The sequence below is a fragment of the Embiotoca jacksoni genome, unplaced genomic scaffold, assembly GCF_022577435.1.
Source record: "Embiotoca jacksoni isolate LCO1_2020_lvr unplaced genomic scaffold, fEmbJac1.0.p SCAF_9, whole genome shotgun sequence".
In the NCBI taxonomy this organism is placed as follows: domain Eukaryota; kingdom Metazoa; phylum Chordata; class Actinopteri; family Embiotocidae; genus Embiotoca; species Embiotoca jacksoni.
In genome coordinates this window covers 16,663,563-16,683,248 of record NW_027185447.1, presented here as the reverse complement: position 1 = coordinate 16,683,248, position 19,686 = coordinate 16,663,563, and the positions used below count along the sequence as shown (strand labels likewise).

The 19,686-nt window shown below is 42.0% G+C and overlaps 1 protein-coding gene across 2 annotated transcripts; it reads right to left on the bottom strand.

Moving 5' to 3' along the window:
• Positions 1–223: 223 nt before the first annotated feature.
• On the bottom strand, positions 224–18,893 carry rbm38 (RNA binding motif protein 38). 2 transcript variants are annotated; one of them, XM_069141026.1, is made up of 5 exons: positions 18,687–18,893; positions 18,398–18,597; positions 16,689–16,812; positions 13,970–14,024; positions 224–1,806 (listed from the first exon to the last, which is right to left on the bottom strand). In XM_069141026.1, exons 2-5 carry the CDS (start codon positions 18,566–18,568, stop codon positions 1,455–1,457), a joined length of 702 nt encoding a protein of 233 aa, XP_068997127.1. In that variant the 5' UTR covers positions 18,569–18,597; positions 18,687–18,893; the 3' UTR covers positions 224–1,454. The 2 variants fall into 2 exon arrangements, with proteins under 2 accessions (XP_068997127.1, XP_068997126.1); XM_069141025.1 differs by having other exon boundaries at positions 18,398–18,893.
• Between the last annotated feature and the right edge of the window lie 793 nt (positions 18,894–19,686).

Below are 19,686 nucleotides of genomic sequence, written 5' to 3'. Positions count from 1 at the left end.
TGAAAACAATCTTCTTATTAAATTCTCAGCAAGAAAGCAAAAAAAAACATAGTCACTAAAATGTTGAATTATTGCTGTAACCCATGTGCCTTTCCCCTGAACACTTTTCCTCTCATTAGTATGAAATGTCAGAAATGTAAGCAACTCTCCAAGTGTTTACGTAGCAGCTATTTCTGACAAATATTATCCACAGATACTGAAATATGACCACAAATAGCATGTCTCACTTAGAAATATTCACTTTTATTTTGCATATTTGTTTAAAATGTGATGTATGGCTTGGTTTAAGACTACTAAGGTGGTGCCACAGCACCGAGAGACTCCAGTATCATTGTAAAAGCGTCTGTCTGTATTCTGCAGCTGGAGAAAAAAAATACAATGACAAAGAAACAACTCAACAACAGTACTGTGGCTGGAAAAGGAGCTTTGTCCTGACACTGGCGTATACTGCATCGCTCTATTTCTCTCTCACTCACTCATACACACACACACACACACACACACACACACACACACACACACACACACACACACACTTCTGAAACTGAATCTACATCCAAACACATTTACTTGATATGTATATCACAAACAGCCCCCTCAAACCAAATCCAGAAACACTCCTGCTTCCGAAGTTACATGTCAATAAAGCCTAAAAAGCAGCTCCAGGACTTTCATGTGATGAATTTTGTGTTTTAAGTGTTTTATGTGTCGTTCTCTGAGTAATGTCCTAGCAGTAGCAATAATAACACAATGTACCAGTGTTGTCTACCTTAATCATGCTCATCCTCTGTCATCATAATTGCATATTCTGTGATAATCACCACATAACTTGCCAGCGGTAGATAAGAGGAACAAAGAGGAGAACAATAAACATTTTGTTCATTTGGCATGAGAGGCTAATAAAAATGACAAAATGAACCAGGTACAGAGAGATCTCTAAGGCCATAGACAGAAAGGTAACCTTGAAGAGGAGGTAATTGGACCTGCATTTCTGACTGAGGATCTGGCTTTCAGCTTGGCCAAAGTCCAGCATTCAGCTCAGTGCGTTTGGAGAAACTGCAGCCGCAGCATCGTGTCAAACAGACATATTTCTCACTGTCCATACCCATGTGCTCTCCGGCAGTCAGACTGCCTCAAAATTCACCGAAGAGAGAGAAACATCCAGAAGATTACCAGTCGTCTAATTCCAGTCCCTGACGGCTTCCTACTAATGAAAAACATTCAGTGTATGCTGATGACAGTAGCGGTACAACATTTTCAATAACTATTACAACAATGATATATATATATATATATATATATATAAAAAAAGGAATGAGAGTGTTCTCGAAAAGCCCTTTTGATTACATCTCACTCTCTTCCATTTGTCCAGTCTCGCCCTGATGATGTCACATTTCAAAAGTCACACTGTTTTGAGTCATCAGGTCGGCAGGTCCAGTCCAGCTCAGAGCTGCTCACTGCATGCGATCGGACTGGTGCAGAGGGTAGTGGAGGAAAGCCTGCGGGGCGGCAGACACAGTGGTGAGGGCGGTCAGGGGAGGGTGGATGGCAGCCGAAGGGGTCTGGGATGCGGTGAGGGTGGGAGCTGGCGTGCCGGGGGAGAAGCTGTAGCTCAGGTAGCCAGCAGAGGGCGACGGTGAAGGGGCGTAGGGGTACTGCTCCAGTCCTGTGGGGGCATAGTGGCTGTAGGCGGAGCTGTAGTCCAGGTAAGGGGAGGCGAGTGCTGTGGCTGTGGGGCTGAGATGAGACTGTAGCAGCAGGCTGGGCTGGAGGAAGGCCTGGGGGTAGACGTACTGCTGGGCGAGCCTGGAGAGACAGAGGAACAAGAGTCAAGTCACCAATTAGCAAGTAGGGCAGCGACTGAAAGTTATGTCTATTATTTATTAACCTGCAGATTATTTCCATTAACTGAATCATTTTCTGGTCTAGAAAACATCAGAGAACCCCAAAACAAATACCCATCACAGTCTACTGGAGATGACCAATAGTGAAAGTAATTAAATTTACTATTATGTAAAACAAGGAAAAGCAGCAAATCCACACATCTGAAAACACACAGAATTTTCATGCTTGAAAAATGATTGAAACGATTGAAGCTGAATTTTCATTTGATTGAGTATTCAATTAGTTTACTAATCATTGCAGGTCTGTTTGCAAGCATTTTGATAACAGATTAGTTTTTGAGTTATTTAATATAAAAACATTCTGTTTTTCCTCAGTTGTCTACAATCATACTAAATTAGATATCGGTGGATTTTTTTTTTTTTTTGGACAATGCTGGTGTGCTTGAATTTGGCACAGACATTCACTTAGAATCAAGGACCAACTAATAGATTTGGGTGGTCAAAGGTCACTGTGAATTTATATCCATCCTATTCTAGTGAAATTTTAGAATTTGGAGCTTCTTTGTAGGACCACTGTCATGGCTACAACTTTGTTTTCTATTACCATCAGATTTATTGGCCAAATTCCTTCAAGTCTTCACGACTTATATCATATGTTCTAATTCAAGTTTTGCACATAAATTGCTGAATTGTGAATCCTCTGACTCAAAATTTTAATTTCAACCTCAATTGTGTTCAGTGTTAATTCAAAATGTCTTCTTTGTTTAGCAAAGACGTTCGACATGGCAAACACTCATCCAGCATGTTAGCATTGTCACTGTGAGCATGCTAACCCGCCATATTAAGATAATGAACATAATGCACATTAGCCTACCTGCTACAAGTCAGCATATTAACATGTCAACAAGTAACTCAAAGGACAGCTGTGTCCCAGCCTTACAAAACATCTGGCTTGGCTGACAACTATTAGTCTTATTCATCTTTTTGAAATCTTACGTTCTTTATCTTCCATTCATTTTTAGCCACACTTTCTTGACCTTTTCTGTCATTTTTGGAAAATCTTTTTTCTCCGTTTCTTTTTTTTGTTGTATATGCAAAAAATAAACAAACAAACGACTAAAGAAAAAAAAATGTAGGTCAGTGTGTGTCGTGTGACATGAATGGTTAGGAAAGGAAGATAACACATGAAGTGATATTACTCTTGAGCCTCAAGTATAAAAAAAAAAACGTGAATAAAATTACACAGGCCTGAGCACATCTATATCTCTGTCTAAATGTCCGATGGCAATGTCATAAAAACGTGTGTTCAGAGCTGCCACTCGGTGTGTCGCGGTGAGATCTGATCTGATTCGTGTCATTTTAACACCAACGGTAAGAAGGGACACTGTACGTACACACAGTCCTGCAAACAGACAGCAGTTTCTCCAGTAACTGCTTTTTTTTGTGATATCCCAAACACTGAGTCCTATAAAGGCGTTCTCCTCCTCCTTTTAAGAGCAATTATCAGCACCGTTGCCTTAAAATAGATCTCCTCCCTTGTGTTTAGGTTTAATTAGCACGTTGCCTGAGAAACGTTCAAAAGAGAAGCTATGATCCAAATGAAACACAATTATAAGAAATGTCTCAATCTCTATCAGGTTGATGTTCTGAACTAAATAATCTGGTTTCTTGGTTCTTTCTACCTGTGCACTCACGGACACACACACACACACACACACACACACACACACACACACACACACACACACACACACACACACACACACAACCTGCCACAACCAATGCACTGTATTGTGAGATTGTTGGTCCTCGGTGCCACAGCAATAATGAGAGAAAAAGCGCACTACTGTCCTCTTGTATTCAGTCATGCCCTTGCCTGAGGCTGCCCACTTAACCTGAACTGCCTCAGTTACATCTGGCAAAAGCAGGAGCGATCATGTCAGAGGAACTAGGTTATGCTGCTGCGTTTAAGTAAAAACAACAGAACATGACAGTGTTGAACACTTAACACTCCCGTGATCAGCGCCTACAGTCAAACCCATTAACCCGAGAATAACCTTGTCACTGAGTCCGAGCAGGTGATCGGGGCGGCGAGAGGCGGCCTGCTGCTGCTGCTTACCCCTAAACACAGCGGGAGCAAGGATCAGGTGTGCTTTCACAACAAACACTGAGCCCAGGCCTGTTCACACCCACTCTGCTGTATACACAACACACAGACACACACCTGGATGTACAGGATGCCTGCCAGTATACTCCAGTGCCCATATGTGGATTTTCAACCTGTTCAACCGCAGTTAGCTCTTCTTTTTTAACCGCAGTGTTTTGTACTGAGGAATCCCAATGACCTAAATTATTCTCATTTTCCACAGCAGTTCCTCAGTTTCTGTTGAATATTTCATAAAAGGGACAAAACTCCTCATAAATATTACTCTCCAGAATCTAACTTTTTTCTTTTTAAATAAACATACTGATTTTACTGTACAAGTTTACTTGATTTTAGTAAAAAAAAAGAAAAAGAAGAAGAACCTTGGGCTCTATGGATAAGAGACATTTTGGGGAATCTTGAAATACAATAAGTATCCTCTTCCACATCAGTAGACAATAGTGATATTAAAAAAAACCTGGACATTTCAAGGACATTTTTACTTCCACCTAATAAAAGTTGTAGTGTAAAACATAGTAAATAATGACCTTCTAATAAGTCAGTGATACTGACCTATTTTAAAAAATACACCTTAAATGTAAAATATCAAATGTAATGCAACAGAAATTAAACCCATCAAATGTAACATTTTAATCACAGTAGTACCAGGGGGCCTCTAAATTTTAATCGCAGTTGTTATTTATTAACTGTCATCATATTCAAATGTTACAAAACTGATATATCAGCTGGACGACTTTAATGATATTGGACTATGAAAGATATAATTATATCTGAATATATGTTGGCCGATATGTGCCGCGATGTTACAGAAAATATATGCAGAAAAAGTTAATTTGGGTCTGGTAATATCAGGCTAACTGATGCCAGTGGGGACAATAAATGGTGTAATATAGGATTTGTATATCTTTGTCGCAAGTGTTAATAGTGTTTTATTAACACATTTGAGTGATCATTGCAAGATGATGGAATTTTTCCAGTCCATAATACTGGCATCAAACCAAAAACTCCAGTATTGGTTGGGCTCTTTAAACAATGAGAAAACAAAGGGCCAACATGTAAAATAACCAAAACTTTTTAAGTATTAAAACTGTATGTTTAATGTCGGACAACACTAAGAAACAGAGAATAGTTGGAGGGAGTTCTGGACAAGAAAGCATGACAAAGATCAAATCTGCAGACTAATGATAAACAACAATAGATCAAGTCAAAACAAAGCTGAAGCTAATAGCGTCCCGCCTTCTTGACCCCTCTGTATCCCATCTCCCTTCTTCCAGAGCAGAAGTGCAGTGTCATTCCCACGGCTGCGTGCCGCTGCCTGCCTGCCTGCCCGTGCACCGGCCTGACTGATTCAATGTGACAGTGGCATTATATGAGGGGGAGCTGCGCCTTGCCTCTCTCCTCGCCTCTCTCCTCGCCATGCCTGGCATCATCACAGGCTGTCAAACACACACTTATATGTATGTATGTATTTCTATACACACACACACATATAGGAGATGTAGACAGACAGGCATGAAAACATGAAATCACAAAGCACACATTGAATCACACGGTCAAACTCATCACATCCAGAGAATGTGAACATGCAAGAAATAAATGTATCTCTCACACACACTTAACAGGTTGTGTGTAGTTACTTAAGCAGCTTAGAAGAGGATGTGTGGATGTCTGTCTGTCTGTCTGTGTGTGTGTGTGTGTGTGTGTGTGTGTGTGTGTGTGTGTGTGTGTGTGTGTGGTGAGTGGGGGGTTCAAGCATGGCAGGGCTAATTGGCACAGCTGCATGGGTGTGCACTCACTAACAGACCCATGAGAGCAGAATAACCTCCACCGACTCCCTTCTCTCTCCCCTCACTGGGTTTACTCCCTCACAGCCATCTTCCTCTGTTGCACTCCCCCTCACTGTCCGCTCTCGAAAACCAGGCAGTGGGATGAAAGAGATAGGATGTACTGACTAAAGAGAATAAAAAACAAAACATCCTCTCTTTTTTGTTTTTGAGGGTCGAGGTTGTGGCTCTTCGGATGAGGAGCGAGAGATGCTGAGAGGTGAAGGATCAGCCATCATATCCTTCATGCCTTAGGACAGCCTCATTTTTAATAGTTCAGATGAGGGATGAGAGGAGGGTGAGTCAGTCAAAGAGACAAACACACACACACACACACACTCATGGAGACACACACGCATGACCCTTCGTCCTCTCTCGATAAACACACACACGGCTTGCGGGAGGCTAAGCGATAGAAAAGGCCAACATCAGCGCTGGACACTCAGCTCTCTTGTCAGCGAGCAAGAAAGACATTTAAATTTGATTCATTCAAATAGGGTCACGTGATGTGGAGAAAATGTGAAATAACTGATATGTTTACTGAATTTTATCACGGCAGTGTCAGTCATGATTACTTCAGTGTATCTCGGATAGTTCACGCTTGAAGTGTAAACCCTACACATGAACAGATTTTGATGTCAATATGAAGAAATCCAAATAATTTCCATCTCGCGTTCACTTGTTGCTCATCCAACAAGCGTTTTAAAACATCCTGTTCGGAACTGGATTTATCTGCTTCAACTGCTTAAAGTGATAGTTTGAAAATTTTGAGGTGAAAATCCTTCATTTAAAGCTATTTGTCAGATTTCTAATGACTTAAAACCTCTTAAGGTTAATAAAACTTTAAAGGTCTCTGAAGCTGAGTAAGAGTAAATCATAAGGCAGCCAGACAGAAACAGATGTGAATCACACCTTCTGAGACACATTGGACTGATTGTACAAAATATAATAATGGTGTCATCATAAAAATTAAATTAGTTTCAGTCCACTTCTTGTATTTGATTGTTTCCATTTCAGTATTTTGGCCCAATTCATATATTCTAAATACTTTAGATTGTTTTTTTTCCACATCTTAATAGCTACTGCAGGTATGAAGGATTTCACACAAATAAAGGGATTTTTTTTTTTTATTGTATATGTTTTGAATTTAAAAAAAACATCACATTTAATAAAAAAAAAAAAAAAATAAAAAAAAAAAGATGTTGACATGGATGTTTGTCACTTTTAATCTATTCCCACACCAGCCAGCGTCTCCTAGCCCAACCTCACCTCCGCTCTGCTCCTTCCATCTCTCCACTATTCCTCAGCTCTCGCCTGCCAGCCTCCATCTCCTCCTACCGCCAGCTCTTACAAAACACTCACGCAGCTGATTTATGATTTATCGTATTAGTTGACTAATTGATGAATTAATAACTCCAGCCCTGAGAGGTCACGTAATTAATCATTTGACTGAACCACAAAACAAATAAAAAAAATGTGCAGCTCATGGATTGAGTTAAACTTTTTTAAGCAGTTTTGAATGTTTTTTTTAAATTTTTTTAAACATCACTTGTCTGCAGCCGTTTCAAAGTAAAAGTCTTCCTCCAAGCGTCATGCCTTCATCTCGTCCCATTTCTGGCAGTTTGACAGGTTTTTGTTGGATGGCGCCTGCAGGCACATGATATATACAGAAGTGTTGATTCAGCCTGAAATGTTAAGTCACTGCTCATTAAAAATGGGCCTCCGTCTATATCTTTAAGCACTGTATTTGTCAACATCTGATTTTGGCTCCAACAAAAGACAAAAAAGGGGAAGCAGCAGCTGAGTTTGGTGTTGAAATGCACATTACAAAACTACAAAAGCTCAAAAACTCAAGGACTGAGAAAGAGAGAAAAAAAAAAGAAAAAAAAAAAGCAACTGGCAGATCAAAATGTGACTCATCTTTTAACAGACAACTAAACAAAACAGGAGCTTTCAGAGCGATGAAAAGCTTCCAACATGATCTTTTTACATGCTTTTATTCAAATTAGGCTTTTCATCGAACAGAAGTGCCTCTCTTAATTGGGTCCCTTGGTAAGAGGAATATCCACCTGAGGGTTCGCTGTCTACCTAAACCCCTCGACAGACAGAGTGATAACTACCGGCTGAAAGAGGGGAGGAGAGGGGGAGGGGGGGAGGAGGAGGAAGGAAGACTGAAAAAAAAAGACAAAAGCTGCTTTCACACTACAACCCTGAACTTATGTAGACATTAACCAGACGAGCTGTGTGTGTGTGAGACTCAGTTGGACCGGACATTAAACTGACTTTACACAGCCAGATCTCAATTACAAAGTCTGTGTAATGTCATTGTGTTGATAGAGCAGTTCATTGTAGGCGCAGTTCATAGTAGAGGAATGGACGTGTTAATTATGTTTCTATCATATCTGCACGCGCTACCCAGAGGCCACACATCACCTAAACATATATAAAAGTATTTCCAGTAGGTTAAAAACGGTGCCATGAAATTACCCGTGTTGTGATTTGGCGCTATATAAATAAAATTGAATTGAATTGAATTGACTTAAAACATATCTGGCACAGACAATCTAAAAGGGCAATGTTCTGACCTTATTCCCAGGACAGGGCTCACATGAGAAAATGGCTAAAGACAAAAGACAGTTGAGGATTTCAACATTATAACGAGACAGTTTTATCATTCCCTGACGTTTGATTTAATAATGCTATAATAAACGAGCTCCAGCATTATGTCTACCGCCGGCCCTAAAGCTTCACCGAGCCTAGCAGCAATTACACCCGGCCACAGGTGTGGTAGAAGTCTGTGTCACCTCCTCCTCCCCCGCACTGTTATACTGTTTCAACAGGAAGTACCCCCCCCCCCCCCCCCACCTTAGACAGCCTCACCGCACAGCCATCTCCTTTCTTTTCTCTCCAAAAAATAAACACCAGAAGGTTTTTTTCTGCCAAGCAACCGTACTGACATTGGGTGCTGAAGGCAGACAGCAGGCGGCCATGGGCGACAGATGCCCCCCACCCAACCCCCCCCGCCCCGCCCCAAACGAGAACATGTCTCCCCCACCCCCAACTCAGCTGTACCTCAGAGCCACATTTGGCATCCGCCCGTCCTCTGTTCTGTCAAAACTTTTAAGCAAATACGCCGAAGCAGCAGACAGGGCTGTGCTTTGTTTGAGTTTATCTTTGATATTTACTGTTTATTGTGTGGGGTCGTCTGAGCAGACAGAGGCAGCATCCCACTGGGAGCCCCACAGTGACGAAGACGAAGGGGAATCGGCAACAAAAGACCCGCGCACACACTTAGGCAGATTTCATGTTTAAAGGAGTAGTTTGACGTTTCGGAAAAACATGTTTATTTGCTTTTCTTACTGAGTTACAAGAGAAGTCTTCCACATCTGTCACTCAAATATGAAGTGACAGCGTATAGCGCAACAAAGACACTGAAAAGAAGGGGAAACAAAACAACAAAATCCACCTACCAGTGCTCATTGAATAACATGTTTTGTATGTTAACATTTTTTTTGGTGGGTATCGTTTTAGACCCGTATCTGAAAAGTGACTCACTGGGCTGTACCTGCTTGTTGCCAGTACCCTACAGCTTCCTGATAGACTGAATAAACAAACTGTAATGTGTTAATTAACCAGCTTTAGAGCTTGTGGTAGGTGATGTTTGTTAGGCATCAGGAGATACCCTGAGTTGACTAATTTGGGGATTTAAGACAGGGGAAGCTTCTATTAGCACAGCCCTGTTTCAAACTTCAGCTATTCCTTTTTGTTGTTCCTAAAATAAAGGTCCTTCATGTTGGAAGGAAATGTTTGAAACTGACTGCAGTCATACTGATCATGTCAAAGACACATGGAGCTTTGCAGCAGAGAGATCTGAACCGGGCCAGATGTGCCCTTTTCACATAGATTTCACTGGCCCTGAGGTTTATTTATCGCCTGTTTGAATATGTTATTTATGTCCATTAGACTTGACTAGATTAGTTAAATTCTTTAAAAAAAAAAAGATTCAGGTCAGATCGCCTTCTGTCGGCCTGTTTCAGTGCGGTGAATACAGAACAATGAAGTGATTTCATTCAACAAAATGATTTCAGACAAACAACAAAGACTTAATGTCTCATCTATTTTGGAGAGATAAGAGTGATAGTAGTCGTTCAAAATAGACCATTTCCTGTTCAGGAAAAGAAATCCACCATCAAATCAAAGTGTAACACCTTCTGCAGCTACAGCTGCACTGAGATCTCTTGAGATTAATGCTGCCACACATATTGGTATCGCTTCTTCTTCTGCAACAGATGCAACTAAATGCACCAGAGAACAATAAAAACAACATATTTACAAGATACTTTATAAACTAATGGTCTCCTTCAACATATGTGGTGTTAAAAAGGAGAGACCAAAGAAGAAGACATTTTAGGTACAAAACCTTTTACGAAGTAGAGAAACAGCAGGAAGCTTTCACTGTCTCTTACAGGAGATGAAGCTCTACCTCGGCCGGTTCTGGACATATTTTAGGATGTCGCTGGGACAGTTTCGAGTTCCTGCTGGGAATGCTAGTGTCGCATCTGAGGAGGCAGATGATCAACTACAGGGATCCAGCTGACCCAGAGCAGCATCTGGCACTCTGTCTGTTCTGCCTCGAGACAACCTGATTGGTTGATTCCCTTTTTTGCAGTGGGAAAGCTAGAAAAAAAAATCAACCTCCTTCCAAAAAAAAACAAAAAAACGAAACACATTGTCACGTAACGTTAGCCCGCTGTGTGAAAGTACTCATGACTAAAACAACAGTTTGAACAAATAAATTGACACATTAATTAATCACACACAAAAAGCCCCCGAAGACTAAACACCTTAATGCAAAAAAAGTGAATCGATTTAAAAAGGCATACCCATTTAACATTACACTGCCACAAAATTGTTGGGAGAGATATTTAGCAAGACTAAAAACCTGGTATAAGGCTAGACCCGGTATGAAATACTAGAGGACATTTAGTTTGAAGTTATGACTTTTAGTTTGAAACAGATACAGGAAGTCGTAGCATTCAGCTGACCAGTGGTGTAACTTTTTCACTCAGTCACTCAATGGCAGAGGCTGTAGTCAAATAGTTGAATGACAACGTCATGAGATATCGGAAAGAAGTGAAGAAGAATTAATCAGGACTGAGGAAAAGACAGCTGTGGTGCTAAGAGAAGAAAAACATTGGACATTTTTTTGCTTCATAAATGACTCAAATATCAAATCATTAATTTAAACAGTTCCAACCAAAACAAATCTGTTACAAACGTCTGAATGGCTCGAGTTGACAGGTGTTCCCACACTAACAAAGTGCCACCTCTTGTGTGTGTTTTCCTTTGGGGTGTGTTAGTTGGTTACTGTGCCAGGTGATGTTTTTGCCTCTTTTGTTTCAGTCTGGGAGGTGTCAAACTGTGACTCTTCCTGGAAGTAGAGATTAAAAGCTCAACTCAAATGTCGGCCGTCACTCTGGGAGACTTTCTATAAACCCTTCATCACTCATTCATAGACTCATCTGGGTCAGCCTCAATTCCCTCATCGCTCATTCAGAAATTGAGGACTGCAATATTAATAGCACTCAGAAGAGTTGAGGTTTTTAATGGACTTTTCTGTAGCCGCAGGATCAAAACTTGTCTGCCTTCAGAAAGTCAGATTGAAGAGATCTTTTCCAAAACGCTACGTCCTGTTTATTCCTTAAAATAACTCTAAAATATAGAAGATCCTGTCACTAAAACTTGACATTTTTGTCAACCAAAGACCAAAACACATTAGAATCAAAGAGAGTGAACACTCTCTTCCCCAAATAGCAGCTATTTCATTTTGAAACGATGCTCAAAAAAAGGAACAGCACGCCCACATATGCAGAACAAAATCAAGGAGACAGCAGTGATGGTTGACAACGTCCTCGTCTAAGATCACCTCGGCAGCAGTGATACACTGACTATCTGAGTCAAGCCAAAGTAAGTGTTGTCAGGGGAGTCAACCAGGCTCATCTTACACAACAACACAACAGCTGGGTTCGACCTGCAGCGGCTTTCAACAGTCTGTAACATGGATCTGAATCATCCTCCATGTTGACTCATTAAGATTCGTGTTCACACTGAAACCCTGGAAGACTGGATGAGGCGGTAGAGTCACATGTGAATCACGTGAACACAAAATTTCCCACCAGCAGCTCCCAACCATGACGCCTCAGTTCCCATTGAGCACTCCAGTGCATAGGCAGAAGGCCAAGTGGCCAAAATCCTAATATCGTTAACATTAATATACAACTGTAGCACTATAGTACATGTTCTAGATAATCAATTGAGAAGCTTTTGATGCCTGCAACTCCCTCAACACAAAAAAATACACACTAGTGACCTCAAACCACAGCCTGTCTGTGAGTTTTGAGCAGTTGAATCAAGCGATTCTTCCTTCTCCTACAATTTTTGATGCCTGAGGAGGTGAAACAAAACAACACTTCATGAGAAAAACCACAGATTATCATAAAAAATCTGAATGAAAAATCAGTTTGTGTAGCACAGTATACAGCGTGGCTGTGGAAATCTCAGTTGGTCGCTTAACCACTTTGGTCCACGCTGACATTATCTCAACAATTATTGGATGGATTGTCACAAATCTTTGTATGAACATTAATAGTCTCCAGAAGATGAATCCCTGTAACTTTGCTGATATTCTGACTTTTTGTTTAACACCACCAGGTCAGGCCAAAACTCCCACGTATCCTGTGAAATATCTCAACATCTACTGAATGGATTGGCACAAATGATTGTACAGACATTCATGATTCCCAGAGGATGTGTCCTACTGCCTTCAATGATCCCATTACTTTCTTTGTAGTGCAATGAGAAGGCGGATATTTCATTGCAATGTCTTGACAATTATTGGATGGTGTACTATGAAATTCAGTAGACAGTCACGTCTCCCTCAGGGTGAATTGCTGATTAATCTAAAGGAGCAGGGACGCCTAGCCTGCGATTGGATGTCAGGTTGTGGGAGGTTTAAGGTTATGGTCAGGATTAGGGTTTGGGACCAGTTGACTGACAAGTGAAACAACCAATCACAGCAGCGTAGAGTTTAGCGGGTGTGCGCCCTTTGGCTGATTAACCCTTTGACAGAGCACGGCGTGTTTCACCGCCAGGTTTCAGTACAGTAGCCCTGAAAGGACAAATCAAACACTGGCTCTAGAGGGCCTTTTGTGATCTTTTCATGTTTTCCAGCTACCGTAGTTTCTCTTACACGCTTGGAATGGGAGGCGTGTTCAATTTGTTGCAATCTGCAATCTCACCACGAGTTCTCACCTCATCCTACACATTGCTCCTTTCAGTGTCTCCAACACTTTTTTCCTGCAAACCTACTCACATTCCCGTCAGCCGATCACCTGCACTTTGTGTTTAATGTCACTTAGTAAATGTTAGCAGGCTACCACACTAACACACCAAGATAGAGAACATGGTAAGCATTATATCTGCTAATGAGCACGTTGGTATTGTCAGTGCGAGCATGTTAGCGTGGCTATGGTTCTTGTTATTTTCCGCCGTAGTAACTGTCTTGTGACCTCTTGGAATCACTGACCTAATTCATCTAGCTTTATTAAATAGTTTAACTACCACAAAACTCTGTGATGAATCATAAATTGATGCAACAATTCCTGTGTGCACTAATGTGCAAAAACTGTGTGCGCATGTTGGGAAAAAGAAAAGCGATGGAGGAAAGTTTGACTAAATGGCTTGTTGCCTCAGTGAAGCCCAACTCATGCGTGAGCGAAATTCAGAATTGAGCTTCTCTCAGGTTTAATAGACCGGAAAGAGAGAGAGAGAGAGAGATGCATCAAAATCCAGTGTACAGTCATAGATACAGGTGCAGAGCTGAGTACATTCTTGAGTTTAAACAAACACAATCTGTGCTGTGATGTTTTTCTTCCTTTCTTTCACATTGAAAGGTGCCCGTAACTACCACGACCCAAGTACAGAACAAGAGCCAGCGCTCACAAATGTCAAGGACGGAGGAGTGAAACGTATTGTGTTGAGGAGGAGGAGGAGGAGGAGGACGAGGAGGAGGCAGGTGAGAGAGAGAGAGAGAGAGAGAGAGAGGTTGAAACAGTGGTATTGATTCTTCTCTGTCTTACCCATATTGCCTCTGAGCCCACGTAGGATGGACTTGCTGAACTCCAACAGAAAGACCTGCAGACAAAGACAAAGAGTAAGGAGGGATATTTTAGCTATAGGGTGTAGAGGGAAGAGACGGGCAGACAAGGACAGAGCCAGTTCTCTCCCTCTCTGTCACTGTTTGTTTGAATCAGATGTTAGCATGTATACAGGAGTATCACAGGCTGACTGTTACTCCCTCAGCATGCACACTCACAAATAATGATGCACTCTATTGCTCGCAAACATCTGTGACCTCGCTGCCTCCAGACTTCACCAGAAATCAGCTGAGGATGAGTAAGAAAGGAGAAACTTATCCTCCTCCTCTGCCCCTTCTGACTTCATTCCTACATTCCTCCAGCTATTCATCCCTTTCTCATTTCTCTCTTTTACAGTACTGCCATGACTTCATCACCCTTCCTGTTTTTGTTCAAACTTACATCTAAATGCACATTTTCTTTCTTCAGCAGGGCAAAGAGGAGACAGGCATGCTGTTATTTCTTGCTCTTAACAGTCCCATCCCCTCTTTGCTCTTTGTATTCTCTCGCTATACTCTCACCCACAATAACAAAATACCAAGCGCTGCCATCTCCCATCAGCTGCATGCTTGGGGAGTCGCGTCGCAGCACTGGTCCAGGAATAAGGACACACAGTCAGTTGTTGTTGGCGCCACTGTTTGTCAATCACACCTACACACGGCGGCATTTAAGCCAGTGAGCTTTAAACGAAGCAGCGAGGGAGAGCTGCTGTCAAGATCTGGTGTGCACCCAGACGTCGGAAGGGAAGTGCGAAGCATGTGCGGTGGTGGTTAACTATGAAAAAGCCTGGCGGCAGGAGAGCTGTGCGTAAAAACTCAAGCACACAAAGAGTCAATGGATGGTGGGAACGAGCAGAGACAGCTGGCTGGGTGATGAGCATACCAGCGGTTTTACAGGATTTATCCAACCAACCTCAAATTTATACTTATTGGCTTTGAGAATGGCTTCCTACCATTCAGACAGCTGTGGGTTTCAATCCATTTCAAGTGAAACCTAAAAACCAACATGCAGAGACTTTAAACCTGCTTGAGATGCATCACAGTGATCATTTACAGGAGCTGCCGTTATTCTTTTATCAAAGTAAAGATATCCTCAGCTGGTACATTTACGAGTCTTACCCAAAGACTGCGAATAATAAAAAGATACAGTCTCCGGGTCTGAAAAGTAAAGCCAAAGGGGAAGTACCTTAATTGCAATACCACGGAGGGCCACTAGGGGCTGGTGCCAAAAAGCCTCTGAAAAGTATTCCATCATTAATTAGATATTAGGCCTCAAAGAGAGGTATGTTTTGGGGTGTTCCTGGGTTGATTTAAAAGCCATGGATTAGTCTTTTTTTTTTTTCTTCATGTCCTTGTCTTCTCAGTCAAAACCACCCTTCACTCATCCTCAGCTTGCCAAATATGGTCAATTCTGGCTCCAAAACACCAACATGACGTCGGCCCAAATGCAAGACAAATGCAACTGCTTCAAAATGGCAGTTCACAAACCACTAGGTAACGTCATGGTGGGTTGAAGATTGGTCTCATTGTGGTTTTTTTTTTAATCGTTTTCAGGATGTAGTTTACATGATGCATGAGAAACCTAGTCTTTTTGTATCTCTGTATACAAGATCTTAACAGCATCCAGACTTTTGATTGTCTGTCTGCTGGTTTATACATTTCAGCTTCCCCAGTTACGGAACATAAGAGTGATATTCACTTTATGACCTGCATTAAAGAAGTCCAAGTTTCCTTCTTATTTTTGAGGTCACTGACTGACTGCAAAACTGGATTGGATGGGGTAAAACCTGGAGAAATTGTTTAGCCCACAGTTACCACATCCACCAAATATATAAGTGGGACACTAAATCGCTATCAGAAAACTCATATGCATGGAAACACAAGGCAGTGAGACATTTTGATAACATGCCTGTGTTTCTGCACTTGTAGAATGCTGTAATATTTACTGTAATATTTTGTAATGCAATACTCTGCGGTACCAAATTCACACCATGTTGTTTAATAACCACATAACGTACGGTAGGGACGTATGTGAATGAAACACTGTTTTTCTTAGGCTTGTTTTCAAGGTTTGGATTGACAAATATTCTAAGACAAAAACCCAACAATGAATTGATTGTATTGACAAGTTTGCACAGCCAAAACCTGATATACATTATTCGTCTGTGCCATAGACCTTTAATGTCGTCCAAAAGCCATTAAAATCCCATCAATGAGTTGTGGTGTTGCACTGGGTGACATGTCCCTTCATTATGACGAACCTGGGTACTGCAGTTTATGTTGAAACAACCCCCGCCCCACTATTCTTTTTATTAATATGCATCAGACGAATGCACTTTTTATCGCTTATTCGGTAACGTGCCAAAAACGATGGTGTCCAGCTGTTTTAAGGAATTAGTTGGCCTTTTTGAAAAGTAAAAGTGCTTATTTCTGAAACATTTATTAAAGCATTATGAGGGCAGGATTTGTCTGAATGCTGCAAACAGGCTGGGAAGTTCTAACGGTATTTGTTGACAGTGAAATAAAAAATAGAATAAAGAGGCCACTAGCAAGTAGGATTCTTAGGTTTTTGGCTAAAACATGGCCAAAAATATCACGTGTATCATATGATCCTAAGAATCCCTTTCAATACTGTGTGTTTCACAACACTCAAACACACTTACTTGTTTGTGAGTTGCGAGGCTTTGCTCCCAGGTACGCCAGGTTGACGTTGGCCTTCCTGCCGTCGATGATGGGGTTTGCATCTTTGCACGCCCGGTCTGCTGCCCCCCTGTCCACCATGGTCACCTGTTGACAGCATCACAGCGTTACAAGATATCACTCTGGTTTGTAAACCCTTTAAAGCTCCATAACTGCATCATGTAAAAGATTCCCTCTTCGGTTTGGATGCTAACATGTGCGATAAGATGAAGCAACAGACACAGAGGGACCCTGAGGGAGCTGCTGTCCTCCTCTCTCCTTAAAATCATTGAATCTTTAAGCTAAGTGCGAGAGAGGACACTGACTCCACTACGTGAGAGGAGCAACCAGCAGCGTGTTTTAATGCTTCCAGAGGAGCTTCAGCTGTGTGTCGGGTCTGGTGTGGGCTGATATGTAGGAGGCAGATTTGTTTTGTTCAGACTGGGCTGCCAAGGTTGAGATACTGGAATCTACCTTAAGGGAGTGAGATGAGGAGTGGGCAGAAAGAAGGCGGAAAGGGGGGGGATTAAGGTCGATGCACGTGCGTGCGTGCGCACGCACACACACACACACACACACACACACACACACACACACACACACACAGTGCAGCTACACTACAAGGTAAACCACAGCTGCAGACAGCTCCACCACCAATAAGTGGGACAGGGAAAGTAAAACTGCGGCACTTGCTTTCGTTTCGCAGCATCAGACTCTGGACTTTTATGCAAACAGAGGCAGAGCATGGTTTGAAGTTGAAGAATTCAGACCGATGAAGGGAAGGCATGGATGAAATGAGCACCTCCCCCCAAACAGCTCAACACACTGTAGTTGCCTCTGCTGATCAGCTCATTGAGTATGCACAGGTTGAGATCATTTAATCATTTAAAGTCCAATACACATTAGTCCTCCGTTTCTTATCTCTGTCTCTTTCACACACAAACTCAGTCAAGCAAACAACCAACTAACTCCATGCTGGCAGAGGGGAAGAGGAGGGGGTGGGGGCTGCAAGGACGGAAGTCAAAATGAAACTACTGAGGCCTTATCTTGCAGTGCCAACTGACATGTCACACCTCTGAGACTCTTCCCCCTCCGAGACACACACACACACACTTGAGTTGGCAATAAGCTGCTGCATCTGTGGACAGATGTCTCTTTTCTCTCTCTGTGTGTGTGTGTGTGTGTGTGTGTGTGTGTGTGTGTGTGTGTTGCTGCACACTGAGCAGCACACAGTCGTTACGTCGTGTGTCTGTCTGCGCGCACACTAGTATTTTGGGAGTGCAGAGATAATTGATGACACACTTATAAAAAAAAAAAATAACGTGCTGCTCATGCTTCAAGCATGTGACTGCCACCACCAGACACTCTGCACATGGCTGCAGCTCGAACAAAGTGGCAGTGTGTGCAGCCTCCAAGGCCAAGAAAGAAAATCCCGCAGGAGGTTGCGATTAAAAAGAAAGGAAAAAAAAAAAAAAGGAGTACATAAAATAAAATGCAATTAACCATAAAAGATAAAGTCGCTTTAAACTCATTAGTGGCTGCAACAGACATGATCTAGTGTGTGTTTAGCTCCCTGACAATCCAATTAAAGTCAGAGCGGCTGATAAAACCGTAATTAAACACCATATTTTACTCTTTATGTTCAGCTCTTCGTTTATGCTACGAGAAAACAGATGAACTTAGATTGACTCACAAAGCCGTATCCTCTGGATTTTCCAGTCTGTTTGTCCGTGATCACCACCGCCTCGTCGATGTCCCCGAAAGTCTCGAAATATTTCCGAAGTGAGGCGTCGTTGGTGTGATAAGGCAGCCCGCCGACAAAGATCTTGGTGTAAGTTGTGTCCTTCTCCATGGTGGGGTGCATTATTTCTAACGGAACCCCAACCAGCTGACCTAAAAACAGCGGCGAACTCATGCGGCTTGACACAAACTGAGAACGTAACACAAAGAAAACAAGACAGCGGCGAGATAACTTTACGCACCGTGGTCACCGACAGCCTACAATCACGATAACAGCACGGCCATCGCTAAACACGCAGCCTCCGGTTGCCTTTACGCAGTTTACCGCTTCTGACTGTGTAGTCCTGACAGGTGTCTCGGACCCCTCTCGTCGCCTGTCCAGGAAAAAAACCCGTCTTCGAGCTTCGGTAGGAGCTTGCGTTCGCCCACTCTGCATCTGGTCCAATCGACGAGCGGTGCGTCTTTTCCCATCGGCGTATCCCGCCTCCTGCTCCACCCTACCGCTGCTGCATTCACACACAGGAAACCCCCCACACGGCTGCTGAAATAATGAAACGGAACACTTGAATAATTTGATTTCTTCTGTAGTGGAGAGCAGGAAGGACCAAATGTCTCCATGAAAGACTGGCGAAATACTATTTATACAAAACAACATCCCCGTCTGAAGATGGCTTTGACACGCTTTTAAATAAGCTGTGGAAGAAGTTGGTGTGAGAACCACTGATCAAAAGAACCAGTTGATACCAAACCAATAAAAGCTCATGAGAAACATGATTTTGTAAAAATACACAGTTCAGTTTGGACCTTTTTATGCCAAAGATCACTGCAGCAGACACTGCAGATGCCTCATCTTTAATTTATGGTTTTATAAAAGCATTATTTTGTTTTCAGTCATTTATCTTTTTTTTTTTTCTTCCGTTTTTGGAACAGTAAAACCACCAGAGGGGGTGTCAGCAAGTTGGAAATTGGAACAGAAGAGTAACTCTGGGTGGAGCTATTGTATATTTCATATCATAAAAATAAATAATTTGAAGGTTACTTATTCATGAAAAAGCCTTGTTTGATTCTTTTAAGGACTGTCAAAGCCCACGGAGACACACAGACAGCACTGGGTCCTCTAAAATTTCAAGAACTCTTAACTTGATTATTTGATCAAGAGTCTACAGGCGTGCTGTCAGATCTATAAAGCCTGTGTTGATTATTTTGGATAAGTTATAACACTTCATACGGACATGATTGTGT

Bases quoted from the DNA above. Each gene is read 5' to 3' on its own strand.
- rbm38 (XM_069141025.1), bottom strand. From the start codon at position 18,619: ATGAGTTCGCCGCTGTTTTTAGGTCAGCTGGTTGGGGTTCCGTTAGAA. The intron at 16,813-18,397 runs GTGAGTCAATCT...TGCTGTCAACAG, and splicing joins AATCCAGAGGATACGGCTTT to GTGACCATGGTGGACAGGGG. The intron at 14,025-16,688 runs GTAAGTGTGTTT...CTTTGTCTGCAG, and splicing joins GCCTCGCAACTCACAAACAA to GTCTTTCTGTTGGAGTTCAG.